This window comes from Thunnus maccoyii, chromosome 10, assembly GCF_910596095.1.
Source record: "Thunnus maccoyii chromosome 10, fThuMac1.1, whole genome shotgun sequence".
Lineage (NCBI taxonomy): Eukaryota > Metazoa > Chordata > Actinopteri > Scombriformes > Scombridae > Thunnus > Thunnus maccoyii.
This window is the reverse complement of record NC_056542.1, coordinates 10,757,691-10,778,530: the sequence shown is the minus strand read 5'-3', so window position 1 is coordinate 10,778,530 and position 20,840 is coordinate 10,757,691. Positions and strand designations below refer to the sequence as shown.

Here is a 20,840-nt window from a genome sequence, read left to right as displayed (position 1 = left end):
ACTATAAGATGATCCAGGTGCACTTTTATATTGATAATAGAGATATGATAATTTCTTGATTAGAATTTTAACTTTGGAGATTTAACTCGCTTTAACTTCAGCGGGGATTGCTGATGTGGTTTAATTATAACTGAACTGACTGATTCAAAATATGACACATTCCTTTTGGTGAACGCTTTTATCAATTTGTATCACTAGAGGACAATGATAAAATAAGTTCAGGATTAAAAGCTTTCAACAAATGGTATATATTATCTAGAATCTCTAATTAGATTAGACAGATAACTGTAAGGTTTTGCAGCGCTCTCGTGCATTAGACACACACTTTACACACTTTAGTTTTGCTGCTACGAGTGCAATAAATATTTTTTAAACTGCTAACATTCATATCTGCAGACACAAAGGCACTTTATCCTCCACCCTACATCTCATAACCTCATGTGCAACTTCACATTCAAGGTCAATTTTTGTATGTAGCATTTTTTTTTTTTGGCTCCTGCGACTTTATAACTATTTCTGTCAACACACTTTAAAGTTACTATTTATGTTGGTGTATATAGTATAGTAGTTATTTTAGTGTTTTCATGCTTCACTTGTATATCGTAGAAGTTCATAATGTAAATAGTAATATATTTTTATGGAAGTCTTTTAAAGTTATGTATCCATGTGCATCTGTTGTATCTGCTGCTGTGTGGGATCAATAAAGTTTATCTGATTTTATCAACATTAATAGGACAATAAAGATTACAATATAATAGTTTTTGAGTAACTTCACTGGAGGCCCGGTGAAGTTACTCAAAAATCATCATGGACTCTATATCCAACATGAGGTCTGACAGATCAGCCTTGCACTAAAGCCAAATGACCTCCAAAACATCATAAACATGACCTCTCGCCTTCTCTGAATGTGAAGTGACTTCCAGATCAACAAACCATCAGGTTGACAGGCCTAACCTATCTGCCATTAGCCTGTCGAGATATCACACTTTGCTTTAATTCACCATCTTTCAGAGTGTCACACTTTATATTCCTTGGCATGGGTAGGCTACATGCGGATGCATAATTTATCTCAAATTAGCGCCTATTTGAGCAAGCATCAAAGCAAGGCGGCTAAGGTTGGAGGAGAGCTTAAGGAACCGCAGGGAAACCATCGCCAGGATTAATGCGGGAGATTTTTATAAGAAATTACTGGCTTAATGAAGTGGATAAAAAAGCTGTCAGTGTTTTATTGCATCTAAATTGTGTGGAAGTGGTGTTTAGCTGTCTCGCCTACTCCCCACATAATGGGTCGTGACAGTAGCTGTGAGGCTTATTTAACTTAACTGGTGAATAACTTGCATGGCGAAGCTATTCAGTGAGTTGTTTTTATATGCACTAAACCTGAAAGAGGATTTTTTCTTTCCCCCCCCTCTTCCTCCCCCTTCTCACTCATCATAACGCCATGTGAACAACAGCCAAACTCAAGAAAACTAACAGACTATGTAGTTTCATATATTTAAAAAAAAAAAAAAAAATCACAGTAAATACCACTGTGAGCAAATTAATAATGGTTAAAAAAAAAAAAAATTAATCTGTGAAGATATAGAAAATATCCGTGCATCATGAATTTGACTTCTTTACAAATTGGATGTGAGCTAAACCCCAAGTTTCATCAATACTGAGTAATCCATTTTAACCTATTGTTATGCTCATACTGCAGCTCAAATAAATGAAACAGAGGTTCAGTCTCATGCAGTGGTTGTAGACGCTGCTTGACATTTACAGTCCTGTTTTAACAGGCCATATAATTCACCATACAGGCTCAGCAAATGATGCATGTTTACTGTAAATTTAACAAGTATGAAAACAGTTATTGGGCACGGAGAAGGGGGGAAAAATGAATAACAACTCACTGTAAGGGAACATTGAAACAGTCCTGCAGTGCCATCTTGTGTTTGTTTGCAGGTCTTCTTCAGAACATTTCTGCTCTCACAACAATACTAGAGACTGTTTTCCTCATTTGGGATGATAATTAAAAGAAGGTCTGGCTTGTAAAACGAGTCGCTTTAGCACGCCGCTGCGCCAATTATTACAATATCAAGAACAAAATTTAAATTTTCATTTATTTCACACAGTATAGCGTCACAATACATGAAACCAATCATCCATCACAGTTCTGATGTGCAAGTGTTTTATTTTCAGGTGACTGATTATGACCGGGTAGAGATCATTCCCCTGTGTCACAAAAGCAGGATTATCTAGAGAACATAATCGAGGAAAAAGGAGTAGTCCGTCAAATCTGGAACGTTAACTGATGTAAAAAGAACTGCATTTTTACTAAGTGAAGTTATCCAAAAAAAAATAAAAATGTTGGTAATCCTGCTTTGTGAGACAGGTTCCTGTTCTTTGGACGCAGCCAATCTGATTTCCCACATCTCACCCACTGATTTAACAAACAGAAAAATGCAGGCGTGAACATCTTACATGTCACTGTAATAGCGAAAGTAATGAAATTTGGTCTTTTTTTTTCTTTTTTTTTTTTTTTTAAATCCTTCTTGTTTAATTTTCTTGGTTAGTTTACTTTCACTTTCTCACCTTTGAATACAAAGAGCAGTGTTATGGTTGAGAATGATACAAGTTGACAACACACTGATGTATGCATGCTTGGAATGGGTACATGTTGTTGTTGTTGTTGTTGTGGATCCTGCTGAACAGAGCCAAACTAAATACAAAACATAGGTTAATCGTTTTGAGCAGGACTGAAATTGTAGGTGGGAAAAAAAACATGCAAGTTTCAAGCAGTTCATATCATCATCTTCCTAAAATCTCTTAGAAAAACCAATCTGGAGTCTGGAACCCCTCCATCAGTCTCAACTAGACCTAATACATTTTTTTTTTCTTAAATGGCAACAAATAAAAGTTTTCATCATGATATATTCACAATTTTTACTGTTTTAACAGTTTTTCTGAATCCTTAAATCATTTTGGCAGTGCGTTTGCAAAGACCTTTTTTCCAAATCTCTGGCCAAACTCATCTTACCACCTTATCAGAAAGTCAATCATACGTTTGATTTTCAGTGGTGCACACACAGTTAAAGTTACTTTCACTGATTGAAAAGAGTTTAATTTTGCTAAGCTTGTTGTTATCGAGAAGGACATATAATCTTTCTGTAAAGGTCCTTCACCAGCACAGCCCAATCTGGGATCTAATCAAAACCTTTCACTGACACACACACACACACACACACACTATCTCATACATACATTCATAGATATCTACATACACACACACACACACACACACACACGACCAAATTAGATGGACAGCACAATCCCTTTTTAGTCTGCACACCTTGTTTTCCCTTCACAAGTGAAACCAAAAAGCAAGTTCTGGGCAGCATTCAGGTAGGGTGAGGTGAGTGGTAGTGAGAGAAAGCTTGCATTGTAGACAAGCTTTATCTACATAAGGCCATCTTTGAACATGTGTGGGTTAGGACCGGCAGTTCCAATCCACCATCTTTTTTTTTTTTCATCAGCACAGAAGTGGTCGGGGTGGGTTCATCACTAGACAGAATCCTGCAAACTGATATCACAGCTTGTCCGTAGCGAGAGGTTACAACAAATGTTTGTTTTTCCTTCTCTCACATTGTTCATGTAGAGGGACCAGCAGCTAATTATCACAGCCTTTGACCGCTACAGGAAATCCAAAGAAAAGGTCCTGAACACCTTTTCCTGTCCAGGAGCAGTTTTACTCTCGTGACGTCCTTCACCTGAAATTAATACTTGAATTTCCCTTCTATCTTAGCTTGAGAAGCCTGACCCCCTCTATGCTCCAGTGCTGCTCCCACGCTCTCTTGGCTCGAGCCGTCTCTCAGTGTTTTAGGTGCTGGGAGCAAAGGATTGTGATTGGTGCTCTTGGTGAGCCCCAGTTTAGTAGTCTCACCTCTATAGGCTCCCTGGCCCTTCTCTCCGTCTTTCCTTTCCTCGACCCTCTTTTTGTGTCTCTTTATTTTTGCATCAGTGTCTAGACAGTGTTGCGCGGCGTGCCATTGAGTGCAACGGCCTTGGTGCAGGGCGAACCCACCGCCTGGGAACCCACTGGACGCTGGGTGGAAACGCCCACCTCGAATACTTCATGGATGGCCTTCCGGAAACAGTGGAAGTTGTAGTCTATCAATCCTGAGGAAGCAACAGAGATACATGAGACACTGTGGGCCAACCCTCAGACTAAATTGAGACAACATGAGCCTGTTTTTCTGAGGCTGTGTTTGTTTACATTTTGGAAAACTGGCACTATTAAAAGTATAGTTTATTAGCTATTATCAGTTCCTGTTTGCAATGTACCCATGGATGTACAGACAACTATCACTGGTTTACTTTGATATTGAGGAAAAGTTCTGAGGTGTCTTTTCTAGAGTTTAAGAATATGAGCATCATGTCTGCGTGTTCAGATTTGAGTTAGAACTCAAAGAAAGAGTACAAATTTTGATTGCAGCTCCCTCCACACCCCTCCTTCAACTCCCAACTGCATTAAGTGATTTGTTTTTCTAACATGCTAAAGTCTCACTTTGTACTTATATCTACATTAAGTCAGTCAAAAGTCTGGGACACGCTGGTGGCCTTGTATTTAAGATGCACACCATATAACTACAACGTCCCCCATATGATCCCAGCCAGGGACCTTTGTTGCATGTCGTACCCTCTTTGTCTGATATGCCGATCTATGTTCTGACTATTATACAACACAAAATATTTGGTGAAAATTAAGCAGTGTTGATAAGATGTGACATCTTAGGATGTTAACTATCATTTGCAATCCACCGCATGAACAAGAAAAGTAGTGATAGTAGAATCTCAAGAAATTGTATATTCATGTTCATGCACCAAACATCCTCAGATTATAGTCTGTGCTTTTCATAGTTTAAGATTCAGTTATGACTTCAAATCCAAATATATGATGCCGTAAAAAAAGGAATTTATAATATAAACTAATGTAATCCAATGCAATATCCATCCACTATTTTTATAAGCTTATCATCTTGATTTGTTGCTGAGATAACCAGAGAGCCGTTGATTCAACAATATGGTTACTTTTGAATGTTCCAGCTTCTTGTTGTATTGTACTGTATCATAATAATAGAACACCTTACAGCATAATACACTGCAATCAAATAAACCCAACCAGAAAACAGCCCTAAAAAGTTACAGCAAACTTGCACGAGCATTTCTTGGACACGGTCTCAAACAAAAACAGCATTTCATACTTCAAAATGTCGGCCGAAGGAAAAATATCCCTCGTGATGTCATAGGGGTCATCCCCATTTGGGTTTAAAACTTCACAGTACGAACAGTGTTTTAGGAGCTTGACTCATTCTAGGGGACCAAAAGCCTCTAATGCATCAATCTGTCTCTAGTAAGTCTCCCAACTTCATGAAAGGACAATACTACTCTGAAATGCAATGCGTTATATACAGATGTCCTTGTTACTGGCTTCACCCGCTCCGTATACATGTAGATAACAAGTAGCTGCATCCCTAGAATGATGTGGAATAAAATATGACCCGAAGCCACAAAACAATGGCCAAATTAAGCCACCTGAGTTGCAGTGGGGGTCACAGATTTCTCCGACAGCTTACCTTTGCGCTCGAAGCTTTCTTCTCGTAAGATGCAGACAAGGGCCAGGAACTTGGTGACCTCTTTCAGGTACAGCACAGTGGTGTTGTTGAGCTTGATGATGGCCATGGACTCCTTGTCGTAAGCGCTGCCGCTGCCGTCTTCCCTCAGACTAATGTGACAAAACACACCACAACAATGCTCAGAAGAAAATGGGAAATAATTGCAGCTTTCCAATGAGGTCATTAATTAAGCAAATACATGCATAAATTAAGTTATGCTCGCAGAAAGAAAGCCTCCTCAGACAACACACGGGGTGAACTCCATGTCTTGAAGCATAAAGAAATTACAGACAATTCAAGGGAATCTGTTTTCTGTATTTAATATGCAAATTTATACAGAAAGTTAATTCAAAATCTACTCTATAGATATTTTCGGCTATGTTTTCAATTCACTTATAGAGTTTATGTTTATCTGAATGACAGGCGGAGCAGAAAGCACTCTTATAACCCGAGTTTGACTTCTCTGGTACATCACTAATGTACAAACAAACAAACACACTCACCCGTAGATGCAGGAGACGTCAATAACCACGTCGATCATATCACAGCACAGTTCGTAAGACTGCATGTCTACAGGAGAGCTGTCTGTGGCGATGTAGATCTTACTGACCACGTCGAACAGAAAAGCCTTCTCTATCCCTGAATTCTGTCATTGGCAAAAAGCAGAGGAAAGACAGAGTGAGAGGAGAAATGAAGGAGGGAGAGACCATGGAAACAAAGGGGATATTGAGGAATTATAACGTGGGAAAGACACAGGATAGTCTCTGATGGTGACCCAAGCAAAAAGCCAGTTTAAATACTGTTTGTGAAAGATTTGTTTGTGTAAGAAGATTGGCAACAACGTGGAATATTCAGCTTCACTTTGGTTCAGTTACAGGATTTCACTTATTATTTTAAATGCAACTTTAATTATAATGAAAGGATGTTTTACAACAGAAGACAAATACTAGACCAAAATCAGACTTTGTCCTCATCTCAAAACAGATATTGAGCGTCACCATAACCAGACCTGAAAGTCTCATGACAAAGAGTAAAATGAAATGCTCTGTAACATCTACTGTATACTAAGTAGACTTCACAGTAACTGGGAAAAATGAAACTGTTAACCAGATTTTGCTTAATTGATTTTTGATGCCAATAGCAATATTTTTATTTAGGAGTTTTAAAAATCTGCTAATGATAAATCAGCCAATATTAATTTAATTTACATGACCCATAACAAATAAATGTGTTTCCTTAAATTTGTTTTTTTTAACACTTGCGACCAAGAAATGTACTGGGCAGGACATTTTATCAATGAAATATAAACCATCACTACTCTCTGGAAGACAAGTTATAGAGTGTTTCAAACATATCTTTGGCATTTCTCTATTTGAATTTCTTTCGCTGGAGAGACATATATAACCACACAGATATATCTGAAATGAAAATATTGTGCAATATATCTGTAGGACTCTAATCTGAACTATCTGGAAACAGTAAACTTTACCAACTAAGTAAGTAAAGATCATGTGAGGCAGGACTGCTTGTTATATTTCTAATATTTATGCCATGAGATAATTCTTTCTCTCTGATCTTTTAGTGGTTATCAACAGCAGTATAATTCAAAACGTATTACTGAGAATAAGTTAGAAATCCTCTGCATAGTCAAAAGATCAGCATTACAATCGAGGGCCGGGGCACAAACATTGCCTGGCAAGACCGCAAGAGTACTGACGCAACTGCAGTGGCAGCAGGGCTGGCAGTGACTCACATCACACATAAATCACACACTGCAAATGACAAATAAGACAAAAAAAAAAGGTTTTATTGACATAAAATGTTTAGTTCTGGGGCTGTTGTCTACTTACAGAAATGAAGATGTTTAGGAGGTTCTCCAGAGTGGGAAGCTGGGGGATGAGCTTCTGCACCACTTTGCTGAAGGCCTCAAAGATGGAGTGGTCGTAAATACTCGTCAAGTAAAAGCTGAATGAGATAAAGAAAAAGGAAGTGAATACGCAGTTCCTTGCGAAAAAGACTTCTCACTTCCTCAAAAAGGCATATGAAAGCAGGTAAAAATACAGACAGTCACGAGATAATATGACACTTGATTGTAGACAAGAGATCCTAATTGAAGCGTTTAAAACTGAGAACACAGAAATGAAAACAATAGTTCGCAAAAAAACGGTCTTCATATGACTGCTGCAACGCTGGACGCACATGACTTATGGACTTTAGATACTGAGATATATAAATAAAAGGTCAAACCTTGAGGAAGTTTGCGGCTTGAGTCATTGTTGGCAATAACATTTAGCAGAAGCTCAACTTTGCAAAGTATTATAGTGAAGAAAGCACCAGAGAACCACAGGGCAGAGAAAAAAAAAAGCTCCCTCTGCTCCACTATATATCCAGCACCGCTCGGGCCATCTAACTGGAATAAACAACAAACTCACCCCACATAAAACACAGCGCTGCCTCTGCCAACAAAGCCCCAACATAAACAGTAAAGCTGCCGCAGAGCTGACCGGGCTCAGCCAGAATAGCCTGTTTAATGTGGGACATAACACATTTAGACTTTTAACAGTGTGTCAGGGCGAAGGCTGCGATTAAAAGGTTGTTTTTATATTTGATTAATTTATCGGTTAATCATGCAATCTATAAAATATCAGAGAAGAATTACAATAAAACTTCTCTAGAGCTCAAACTGTCTTCTTAATTCAACTGAAGACCAAATAGGCCGAAGCCATTTTATTTAAAGTATAAAATTAAAAAAAAGCAAACCGACTCTTACATTTAAGCAGTAAATAATTACCATTGCACCTTCTGTCTCTCACTGAAGTCCAGCTGGCTACTTTATTAGAGAAACATGCCTATCTGTCTGTATCAGTCCCGCCCCCACATGCTCTGTATGAATGTGTGTGTGTGTGTGTGTGTGTGTGTGTGTGTGTGTGTGTGTGTGTGTGTGTGTGTGTGTGTGTGCGTGCACCCAGCTGAGAGGTTGTGTCCCGCTGAGTAAAGAGCAAAGTGTTCGACAAATATTAGCAAAATAATTGATGACAAACAGACAGGGGTCATCCTCATTAGACGGGCTACTTCAGGAAACACCAGCGGCAGCAACCGGACGATCATGCGGTTAGTATTGAAAAGTCCGATCAAAGTGCTGCGTTTTCCATATAAACCGCACAGACGTTTATGGGCTTAATGAATGAATGAATCATCTTGATGCCGCTTTTTACAGCAGAGCCATCTCTAAGATGCGTTGCAAATTTACACTAAAACAGGCGATATTGTCAAATTAACAGGCTGAAGTCATATGAGGAAGATGTAAGCTATGCTGCAGCCTCGCACTGTAATTATACAGTTTAAAATGTCCAAGAACACCTTTGTATTTTTTCGCCATTGTCCAATTATGCAAACTAATGTCAGCAGCCCCAAATCATGTTTTTAATATCCAGAAGTTGAGTCATTATATGTCTCGTTTTGGCCCACCAAAACCCAAACATAAATTAGTTGTGTGCAGGTATGGGACGATATGAAAATTTCACGTCACAATGATCCTGGTCTTCATCAATAAAAAGAAATTACCTATCAACCTGATATCCAAACATTCATATTCTAAGGCTTCAGCCATGTTGACGAATGACCCTTGTAGCAAATGGCAATTCAAAATAAATCAGGAAATCAATAAAACTGTACGTTAGTCACTCATGTGAGGATATTCACGTCTAGATGAGGATATTCACAATTATCCCAATAATGGAATCATGAGTGTTTTTATCTCGATGTATAAGATAAAATCTTGTACTCTCCCATCTCTCTAGAGTGTGACACAAGAAAATCATTCAATTATCACATTTCAAGTTTGGCATTTTTGCTTAAAATTGACTAACAATAAATCAATAAATGTGGAACTTTGCCTTCTTTCTACATCTTAAGTGTGTCAGACTATTGGAATCATAAACCTCTCTGGTATTTGAAGCACAGGTCACGGTTTCTTCATTAGAACGCCAAAGAGGAATCTCACAGTAACGCAAAGAGAACGTAGACCATCGTACACCAACACCATCTTATCAACTGACAAGACATACACATAAAAGCCACAGACTTTTTTTTTTCTAAAGGACTAAGCAAGTAATCAGGTTCTGCTCTGAACTGTTGCACAAATCAAACACAAATAACACATTTCATTAACAGTATGTGTGTATGAGTTATTGGCTGAATTAAAGCAAGTCCCCCTAAAATAACTTGGCGTAACATCTTTTGATTGTTAACATGTCTCCCACATCACTGTTGGTCCACACATGCTGCCATTTGTGCCACAATTATGACATTTAACTTTTATGCTGCTTATAGAGGTTTCATTTAAAAAAGTGCAACTGGGGAATTAAACTACAAGTCATATGCATCATATAATAATGCAAAAAGAATTAATTCTCTTTGTAAAGGCAGCCTAACTTTCACTGTCGATTCAGTGGGAGGAGTGACAGGCTATGCCGACATGTTAACGACTCCACGTTATTGAAGCACAAAGTTGGTGTAACCCTGAGAATTTCTATGAAAAACACAGAATGAACGTGCTTAACTTAGCAACTACACTTACTCATAACCATCTACTTCCTTGTATGTGTAACAACTTCTTTTTTTTTTTTTTCCATCTGCACAAAGTCAGTGCTGGGAAGCCGATTCAATTAACTAGGTAGCCTCTTAAAAAAAAGGAACACAAAGTCATCTTTATGGGACCTTTATCATAAGATGAGCTGTGTTAGAATTATCTCATTTATTATGAAAATTGGGAGGATAAAAAATTATACAATAAACCACACAGTTTTAACATGTAGATAAAAGAGGGTGCCGATTTACATGTGCTGCTCCTGTTGGATATGCGCTCGTATCTGACTGGTGTAGCAGTGTGACAGCACAGACACTGCAGCTGCACCGGGGTTTGTGGGAGCCCCGGTCATTTGAAATCATTTGACGATGTGTCATGAGTAAATTGTGGGGTCAATGTTTCTCCACCACTGTTTTGTTGACATGTTAAAGGAAATCAAACCACCTCTAAAAATAAATGTACCGTGCCACGTTAAGATGCTTGGGCCTGCAGGTTTGTTCGCTGCATTGAGTCAGATAAACGCTGCTATACCTGAGGAAGTTACTCTGAGGTTCTGTAACATTCAACTAGAGTAGACAAGTGAGGTTAGTGTAGTAATCAGACTCTGAAAATGTGGAAGTGCTTTTTTCAAGCAGATTTGAGGTTTCTGATTAGTTGCTATATTGAGTAGATCTGCTGTGCAAAAAAGCATCATCGCTGTGAGCGTATAAAACGTGTGCTGTGGTTTAAATTATAGCGCCTAAGTGCAGCTTTGTGTCTAATGGGATGTGCTGTTTTTGTTTTAAATGCTTGCCCTAAATTTATGCAAACATCCCAACAAAAGTCTGTGGATTTATTAAGTTGTTGATTTGATTTTGTGACAGCGAATGTTCATGTTGACAGTTTGAAAGTGTAGCTAAACCCATCTATATCTCTTTGTTGCAGAGCTGCTGTGTGATTGTTTCAATAATTATTCTAAAATAAATAATGCAATGCAGATATGACACCCTGCAAAATATATATTCATTATACAGTATTTTGGTGTCTTTTCATAATGTGTTAGTCTCATGTTTATTATAAGCTTTTTATTTCTTACCATCCACTTGTTTGCCTTCATCTTACCCATGAATGTGGACATATTTTCCCCCTATTTGTTTTTAGATGCTGTTTTTTGATTTTTATACTCAGGAACTTTGTTGTTACTGGAGAAACAGCAAAGCCTGCTTGCATGACTTGCATGACATGTCATACCGATGAAGTGATAAGAAATGATAACGACACTAAGACTAAACATGCATAGATAACAGCTGTGAGTCAACTCAATTTGAAAACGTTGTGTCTGTGTGTATTTGTGTATGACACCATGAATTGAAATGACCAACATCCACAGTGAGTGTATTGTGTTCAGATGTTTAAAATGTCAGATGTGTGTGTGTGTGTCTGCGTGAGAATGTACCTGAGATGCAGCTTCTCTAAACTAGCGTCTGCCAGGTCGTCATTGGCTCTCTGGTGGATGTCTCTCTGGGTCTCGATCTTGTGATCGTCTGAGAGGCCGTCCACTTTGTGGATAAACACCTCGAAGTTGATCTCTGGGTTGACCCTGTAGGCCCGTGACACAGTGAGGTGAAGCCTACCCAGTGCCTCCACATAATCATCCTGAAACAAAGAAGACAAAGTATTACACACATGTACAGTAGTGCTGGGCGGTACGACCAGTAATTTTTTTTGCATGACTGGGCCTTTATATAGGTTTATAGTGGCTTATTCTACAATCAGGAGTACACAGGGTTTTCATGAATCACTTCAAAAGATTGTTTCCAAGTCTGAATGAAAGTAAACACAGGAACTAGCTGCCTGTAGCAGCTAACTGCATAGAGATACATATCTGGGGCAGTTTGCCAGCTAACTGAACCACCCACATATTTATCCACGCACGCCAGTTTGTTTACATGTATGAGGCTGACTTTCAATGATGGATTGTCCAGTGGACTATTATGAGGACAATCATGAGTTATTTCACTTTGCATGGCCAAGCGTATTTATTTGAGTAGGAGTACACAGAGAGGAGATAAAACAACTGAAAGAAGAAAAATGAAGAATGGAAGCAGAAAGGCAACAGGACCGTCAGGAAAGTCAACATATAGGAACTTTACTTCAGAGAAACTGCTGCTGTTCCTGCAGTCGCTACTCTCCTCTTCTGACGAGTGAAGCAGAAAACTTTTTCTGTAGTCGGACCTGTTGCTGTCAGACTCAGGAAATCTATGTGTCCACGGATGAGAGTAATCTCAGCTGTGTAACTACTACATATGGATTTACAGTGACTGTTTCACCTCCACAAAATCAACTGAAAGAAAAGAGAGAGTGCAGCCGGATCAAACGCTCAGCTCCACACGGTAAGAAAAATGCAATTTCAACACGTAACTGTGAGGAATTACAGTATGCAAGTCTCCATGAAAACGGCTCAGTGTGGATCTTGTCATTTATCTTTGCAATTTGAAAACTTGCAGACATGAACCATTTTATTGCATCTACGAAGTTACTGCTTCTAAGGCACAAACAGTCCCCTATGCAGTTAGCCATAATGCTGCTATATGTGGCTAGTTCCTGTGTTTACTTTTGTTCAGACTCACAAATTTTTGAAGCGATTCATGTAAAAATCTTGTTTATTTCTACAGCAGTAGAAGGCTGACAGATGTTGCCCCGATAACTGTCATTATATGTGAGGCCTCGTTCGCCTGAATCTCAATCTGAATCTCTAGAATCTCAATAACGGAGCTACCTGGCTAGCTAGCGAGCTGTACCCAGCATTTTACCCCAGTAATTTTGTAAATGTACAATTATTAGTGTTACACATTGTTAATGTGTCATAAATTGTTGTGTGCCGTGGTGTTTTGCACCGTTAAAGAGAGTTAGTTGTGGGTTATTAATTGTTGTGCTATAAAGTTTTAACCGTTAGTAAGAAAGTTATGCAGTTAATAAAAGGTCCCCTCTCAATAATACACAGCCTTCCCCGACCCCAGAGCTCTTCACAGCGATTATATATTTTGCTGCCTATTGAAGAGTTGCACCGGTATGGCGGTAAATAAAAAAAAAAAATCATATCATATGGCAAATTAAAACCGGTATCCCAGATGAATCATTATACCGCCCAGCAATAATGTACGGTATGTACATATTTTAAGAATGTAAATGATCAATCTGGGAATAAATGTATTACAAAAATTAAACCAATAAGTATAATTTAGCCGCTATTTAAATAACAAATATCTCCAATGACTGCATTCATGCACATAAGCACCTTTTAATTAATCACCTATATTTTTGCTATACTGTAACAAAACAAATTCATTGCCTTTTACAATGAAATCTCTCAAAATTGCATGTGACCATCTTCTGCCTGGATAAACCTTGAACAAACAACCATTATAAATATTTTAGCAAAGCCAAATCCAATAGCAATTAGAGTAACTATGCCACAGATAATTCACTCCAATAAAATGAAATCAAGACTATTAAAAGCGTTAGAGAGACAACACACTCTCTTGTGAGTTGAGCTCAAAAGGTGATTATTAGCTGTTGCTTTTAAGACAGACTGGGCTGAACGTTCTCGTTCATTTTAAACCAGGTATGAGGAAATGTGCTGCTGCTGCTGCATTGTCTTCCAAAAACAGCAAGACAAGAACAGGTCTCCTCAGATATCATTGTGTGACCAGCTGCTGGGACAAATTGAATTTGATGCACCTCCTCGAGTACAAATAAAGCCTGCAATCAGATCAGCTTTGGCTAACATCGTAGCTGAGATTACTTCTTGAAAGCATTTATGGTCATGTGAGTAGCACTGGCATAAAAGCTGTGGCATGTAATTGTCTCTTATGCTGACTGTTCATCACTCTGTGTAACAGGTTCCCTGTCTGGGGTTAATGCAAGGTTCAGCTTCTACTGAACCTCACCAGTTAAGTGTTTAATATATGCTGCGTCATCTTGGTGAGATGGTAGATATAGTACATTGTCACATTTTGTATCTGTCACTGCCCTGAAGGCGTATTTGAAAGATGAAATTGTTTATTCACAGCAGCTAGAAAAACACAGATCCACTTCCTTCCTGTTTATAACCATGTCAAATAAACCACGTCTGTTCTTCACCTGAGCATCGATGACAAATATCAAGGCCCCGGTTCCTCTGAAGATCATCTCGTAGTCAAAGGTGGGGTCAAAGAAGTCAACCTGGCCTGGGAAATCCCAGATCTGGAAGTTGACAAAAGAGCTGCTGGAGATGTCGTCCTTGTAGATCTTGTTGGTGCTCTCCAAGAACAAGGTCTCATTGGGAGACATTTTGTGGAAAACCACCTGAAATGAGAATCGTGTTCGTCTTTAAGTAGAATAAATGCAGATGAATTGTCTTAGTGATTTAGAGAGTGAGACAGAAAATAAAAGATGTAAGTGGAATATATACTGGATAGACAGAAGAATGACAAATGAAGTGAGACAAATTACATGTCATCAGTGGCGGAGCAGGTTAAGAATAAACAGCTGAGCTACTTTTCAGACTTAAGGAAATTACAGCTGATGCTGTTTATGACATACCTATAACCATAATATGGCTATGCGAGGCTTAAAAATAAACAAACTTATAAAATAAACAAACAAAGAGCAAGGATTCATACAACACTGCAGTATAATATATTAGTGGTGGGACAGATAATTAACATGAAAATACTGAGTACTATGATGTTAATGCACTGGCATTAAGTAGAGCAATTTTAATAAATGTATGTTAATTTGCATAAATTGAAAAGACATAAGATGCTTCCCTTACTGGAGTCATTTTAACTCTACAAACTGGTCTGATATCTTGCCAGTTTGTGGCTGTTTGTGTTAAAATGGCTCAAACTTTACACACATTCTTTAATCTAATTTCTTGATGAAACTGTGTAAAACTAAGGACTTAATAATACAGCTAAGAATACATAAAGAACACACAGTAAGTGACTGCTCTTCGAAGAAGTTTTTCAACTTAGGGATGTTTTCTTCTTAAGTTACAAAGATACATGATGTAGGTTGTAATCAATTAAATAATTAGTGAATCGACTGAAAAATAAAATCTGCAAGTATTTGATAATCGATTGATTGTTTCCCCGAGTAAAAAAATACCATATAATTCCATAGTTACAGCTTCTTGATTGTGAAGATCTGCTGCTTTCTTTTTCTTATATGATAATTAACTTAATATCTTTAGGTTTTGGATTGTTGATCAGACAACACACGCAGTCAAGAGTTAAAATAATTATTAGTTGCAGCCCTAATGCTCTATGTTGCAAAATTGCTTGTATCCAGATACCACTGGGTTTTTTTGACAAGGTTATCACAACAGTCATGTATTTTCAGTTATGCTGTGATTTCAGCATAGACATCATCCAGATGTCACATGCAGAGCAAGAGGGAAAAGGGCAAAATATTGCAGACTCACTAGTCTGATGTAATACACATCACTCTACATTCAGCATTTTTCAGTTGCCTGCTGTCAAACAACAGACAGAAAGACTGAAGCTGTAAAGTCAAACATTGTTAAGAGCTGAACAGTGTTTGCGTCTACTGAAACAGTCACAGGTAACATTTGAAACTAAGTTGCACTGGGTGAGTTCTTGCTCCAACACTGCCTTTTTTTAATCAGTGTGTGGGCCACTAAGGTCACAGGCCAATGAACCAGCAAAAAGCCAAATCACATGTTTTTCATACTGGAGGCTTACTAGGACTCGAGGGTGTGTGGATTATAACAAACACAGTGCAATTATGCATGGGCACTTCAGTGCAGAAAAGTCCAATTCTTTTACTCTTCTCCAGGCGGTAGGCTATATGTAGGATAGGCTACTTGTGCATCACGCTATATTTCGCCTGATTCTACTTCCCTTTTGAATTTTAACATAAATAATGAAATATCATAGAAAGCACAACTGCATCTCATCTATTATTCAACCACAGTGCCAGTCTAAAAGTGGCAGACTTCAAAATACATGACGGAGACAGCTAACTTTGCTGTAAGAGTTAGTTCACGCAAAACAAAAGGCTTTCAAGTCAAGCTTGGGTCGCCTGGGCAAAGTGGCAACAACCCCAAGGGGAGGCTCAGCAGCCACACAGTTCTCTGTACTTTGTTTAGTGTTGTCAGGTTAGGCTAACCCATTGTTGCTAACTTTGAAGCTAACCCCCTTCACTTTTCCAGCAGTTGGGGAGACAACAGACGAGACTTTTCTTGGTCTTGAGAAGCTGCAGCATTTATTAACTGAGACACTATAACTTGTACTGTACATTTACTGCTAGACTGACAACTTACTGCTAACTTTTCCTCTGTTCTGCCGCTCGCATTCGCTACGCATTGTCCTATTCAAGGTTCATTTATTATCATTTTACAGCACAAGATTGTATAACAAAATGTAGTTTGTAGTCCCTAAATGCTACTCACAAAAACAGAAATTGTATGAATGGATTAATAAATAAATTAATAAATTCACAGAGCTACGCTACCAATAGTTTCCCAGGCAACCAAACAGAGGTTGACTCACAGCGCTGCACAGAGACGCCCCCAAATGCTATTGATTTCCGAATGAATGGATATTTGGCATTATTTTTGTCATTTTAAAAAAAAAGAAGGTTTTTTTGGCCTGGCGGGGGTTCTTGTTGGCCTGGTGGCCCACCAGGCCAGTACAATTACAGGGGAAACTATTAATTGGCAACTATTTTGATAATCAATTAACCGTTTTGAGTCATTTTTTAAAGAGGAAAATTTCCAAATCTTCTGATTCCAGCTTCTCAAATGTGAATATTTCTGGTTTCTTTAGTCTGCTATGATAGTAAACTGAATATCTTTTGGTTGTGGACTGTTGGATGGGACTAAACATGACATTTGTGGATGTCATCTTGGGCTTTGGGATTTTCTGACATTTTATAGACCAAACAACATTAATTAAGGAATTGACAGATTAATCAATACTGAAAATGACTGTTAGCAGCAGTCCTATAAAGTATTATTCCAGCATGGGAGTGTTGGTAGTGTTTTATACTAATGGTGGGTCACCTCACCTAGAGACCACTTCTAATAATGTCATAAAAATCAATACAGTTTAATGAAACAAAACATGAGGTAAAGCTTCATGTTTTGAAAAAGCAGATGTGTCATTTCCCACAGCGCTGCAAATATTTAATGAGCAGAGGTATTTTTTAGGACATCAAATTGTGAGTTAATCGACCATGAGAAGGGATGTGTCAGAATCTGCTTGGCTAAACAAAATCCTTGGGGAAACCATGGGAGTATTGGTTGTTCTGGACTTAAAGGACGGGTTCACAATTTTCATGTCTATCTTAAAACAACAGCCAGGTGCCCAAATGATCATTGAAACAGGTTTTTCCTGCCATAATCAATCCTACTACTAATACTGACAATTAGAAGATCCCTTCATAATGCACTTACAATGTAAGTGATGGGGGCCAAAATCCACAAGCCTCCTTCTGTGCAAAAATGTATTTATAGGTTTATATGAAGCTAAACTCCAAATGAGTCAAATCAAGTGGATATCTTTCAATGTTAGAGTCTATTTAGTGCCAAAGTCCCTCTTTTTGTTACTAAACTTCCACCGCAGCTCAACAGGGACACACTGTCCGAGGAAACAGAGAGAGGGAGTTTTATACTAAAAAGATTGTAAATGTGGTAGATATCTTCTTGATATGACTAACTCTGACTGCTGAAGCCTCATATATGCTTCAGATCAACTTTGACATGCATTTTTGCACAAAACGACTGTGTAGACACATTGTGGATTGTGCCCCCCCCCCCCCCCCCCCATCACTTAATCTCTTTCAGTGTTCATATAACAGAGTACATACACTGTGCTGTGAGTGAGGGGTCAGTAGGGGCCCACTAACAAATCCGGCCATGGTTCAAGTACACAGAGGGAAAGAGGATGTTGACCATACAGCAGGTGCTGCACTGATTTAAAACAAAAGTGTTATGACTTGCAGAATGAAAGGTGTGGTCGGTTTGCTGTCATGTGAGAGCTCCACATCAGACCTGCCCTATGCTTCACAGCTGGGTGGGACGGACTAAGATATATTTGGCATGTTGAACAAGTTGTTAACCATACAGTCACATGCTGTATGTCCACATATCAGTGAGAGATGCACCGAGCGTCTCTATCCAACTGGTTAATAATTCACTTGCTACAGCTACACTAACATTAGCTGACAATGGGAGCTAACTTAGCTGTGAGAGAGCTAGCTATGGCAGTTCTCCTGTAGCTGGACATGTTATATGCTGGTTGTCAGCTATCATCACTTGCTACATGCTAAAGTACCTCGTTAGCTATTTTGGCTAACGTCCCGTTTACTTGCGTGAAGCAGAGGAAGGCGCCGCTCGCCTCGAAATGGCTTTAACGTCTCTCCGTACCTTTTGTATCGATGATTTGCCACTTCTTCTCAAACCCATGAGCAGGATTCTCGGTTTGCTGTCAGACGGCGCCGGGCTGTCCTCGATGTCGGCCTCCTCTTCACCATAACCGAAATCTTTGGGGAACGAGTCCGCAACCCCGTAGCTGTCAGCCAGCTGTTCCACCTCGTACTGAATCGACATTTTGACCCAACGACGGTCGCTTACCCCTATATCCCCCCCTTTACTTGTCGGTCACCCACACACCCGTGTTTGTATCGGACGCTCGGTATATGCACCACAAACTACCGTCACACAATGAAAATAGTTTGTCAATAAAGCCCAGGCTACTTCGAAACACCGAGCGTGATCCCACACATTTCCTTAGGATTTCCTCTCCCTTGCAAAAAAAGAAAAAACTCGTCATCGATCCCGTCCCTCGACTCTCTGTGATTGGCTGACTGGATTCTAACATGAAATATGATTGGTCAAGCGGCCTGTCGCTCTACCGAGGCTTGTCGCTGTCACCTGACTAGTACTCAGACTTGTTTTGTGACCTATTGCCTGAATAAGAAGCAAATACACGCTCTCGTCTCAACTGATTAAAAAACGCTGTTTGACATTGTAGCAATGAATTATTATTTATTCATTTTATTTGCACTAAAAAAGTGAATACTGGATGAAGGGAGTTCAAAGCAAACCAAATAGAAAGTAGGCAGTTACGGTGATATCACATAATACCAGCAGATGGCAGCAAACTCCACTACAGTAGCGGTGAGACTTTCAAAGTCTGTCGAAAATTGTCAGAGTTAATAATTGTTGTCACTGGATCGAACCAGCAATGTAAGCAACAACAATAATACTTTCTTTTATATAGAATTTTAACAACAAAAAAAGGAGCATTGTTTATAAAGTGCTTAACATTGTCCGTACATTTGTACGAAACACACAGCAAAAGTACATGAATAATCAATTTTTAAATTAAAAAAAATACAATGATGCCCACATAATGAGGTAAAGGAAAAGAAAATGAGCTCAATGGTTAAATTAAAACCATAAACAATAAAAGAGGGTGAAAGACAACATCACATAGAAGTACGCTTATAAGAGAGAGTGTCTGTGTATATTGTATACTGTGTCTGCAGTATAATAAGGTCAAATTATGTTTAAAAATGAAATATAATAGCAGGTTTTCATTCCAGCAAAAGGAGATGGCAGGTAATTAAAAACAAAAAGACACACTTGAGTTAAAGGCATACTATACAGGATCTGTTGGTTGCTTTTTTTGTAAACACATCATTCAAAGTTGGCCCACCCTCCTTGAGCAGTGGTGGTCAAACGAGCTAGAGAGTGGAAAAGCAGATAAATACAACGTTATTTTCTGATTGTTAAACCACAAATAAACACACCCACACCTCCACACAGCCCTGCGGGAAGGTGCAGCATTGCCAGATTTGGTGTGAATGCAGAGCTTCATCCTGTCTGCTGTGGCTTCTCTGTTTTGTGTTTGAGTGGCCCAGCCCCACCGTCAGTCAGACAGAAACAGATCTGTTCTATTTATTACATCCATGACACAGACAGAGAGCAGAGGAGACAGACAGACAGTGATGTAACCTGGTCGTTACCCTACAAGTCCCGACCTCACACCCTGCACGCTGTTATTATCAGGGGGATACACACCCACTGCCCAGAGGTTGACACCCAGAAACGTCCCAAACACAGCAAAATTATAAGAAAATAAGAAAATACAGACAGAGGGCGGGTGATAAATACACCACCACACACTTCTAGTGCATTGTAAGTGATGATTGAGAGGGATTATTTTTGTATGAGTCTATACATTGTTTTTGTTTGTTTGTTTTGTTTTTTAGGAAAATCCTGCATAATATACCTTTAAAGCTTTAGAAAACTGAGATCATAAATCAGCTACCCTCCTCCCTGTCCAGAGGATTTTTACGAGCCATCAACCAACAGGATCTAAAGTATTAAAATTAATTAAAATTTAAAAAAAAAATTGAGTCAGAAAAATACTGGAGGTCTATGAAATATCCACAAAGTGTTTTTAATAATATAATGTAAACTTCTTCCAGGTTGCTAGGAGACCTCAATCTTTTTTTTTTTTTTTTTTTTTTTTTTAAACATTGGCTAGTTGAACTGACTCTGAACTTTAAGAGCATCGACCTCTGCTGCTATTTTAAGGCTTTTA

General features: G+C 38.7%; 1 protein-coding gene across 1 annotated transcript; it reads right to left on the bottom strand.

The window, feature by feature from the left end:
• Positions 1–2,084: 2,084 nt before the first annotated feature.
• Positions 2,085–19,054, bottom strand: rragca (Ras-related GTP binding Ca). The gene is made up of 7 exons (XM_042424014.1): positions 18,656–19,054; positions 14,365–14,568; positions 11,678–11,877; positions 7,505–7,619; positions 6,158–6,300; positions 5,616–5,764; positions 2,085–4,158 (listed from the first exon to the last, which is right to left on the bottom strand). The coding sequence occupies exons 1-7, from the start codon at positions 18,836–18,838 to the stop codon at positions 4,004–4,006; spliced, it is 1,149 nt and encodes a 382-aa protein (XP_042279948.1). The 5' UTR covers positions 18,839–19,054; the 3' UTR covers positions 2,085–4,003.
• Between the last annotated feature and the right edge of the window lie 1,786 nt (positions 19,055–20,840).

What these genes read in the sequence shown, in the direction of transcription:
- rragca (XM_042424014.1), bottom strand. Translation starts at nt 18,838, where the DNA reads ATGTCGATTCAGTACGAGGTGGAACAGCTGGCTGACAGCTACGGGGTT. An exon ending in GCAAATCATCGATACAAAAG is followed by an intron (nt 14,569 to 18,655) that starts GTACGGAGAGAC and finishes TTCTCATTTCAG; the next exon opens with GTGGTTTTCCACAAAATGTC. An exon ending in TATTTGTCATCGATGCTCAG is followed by an intron (nt 11,878 to 14,364) that starts GTGAAGAACAGA and finishes TCTTTGTTTCAG; the next exon opens with GATGATTATGTGGAGGCACT.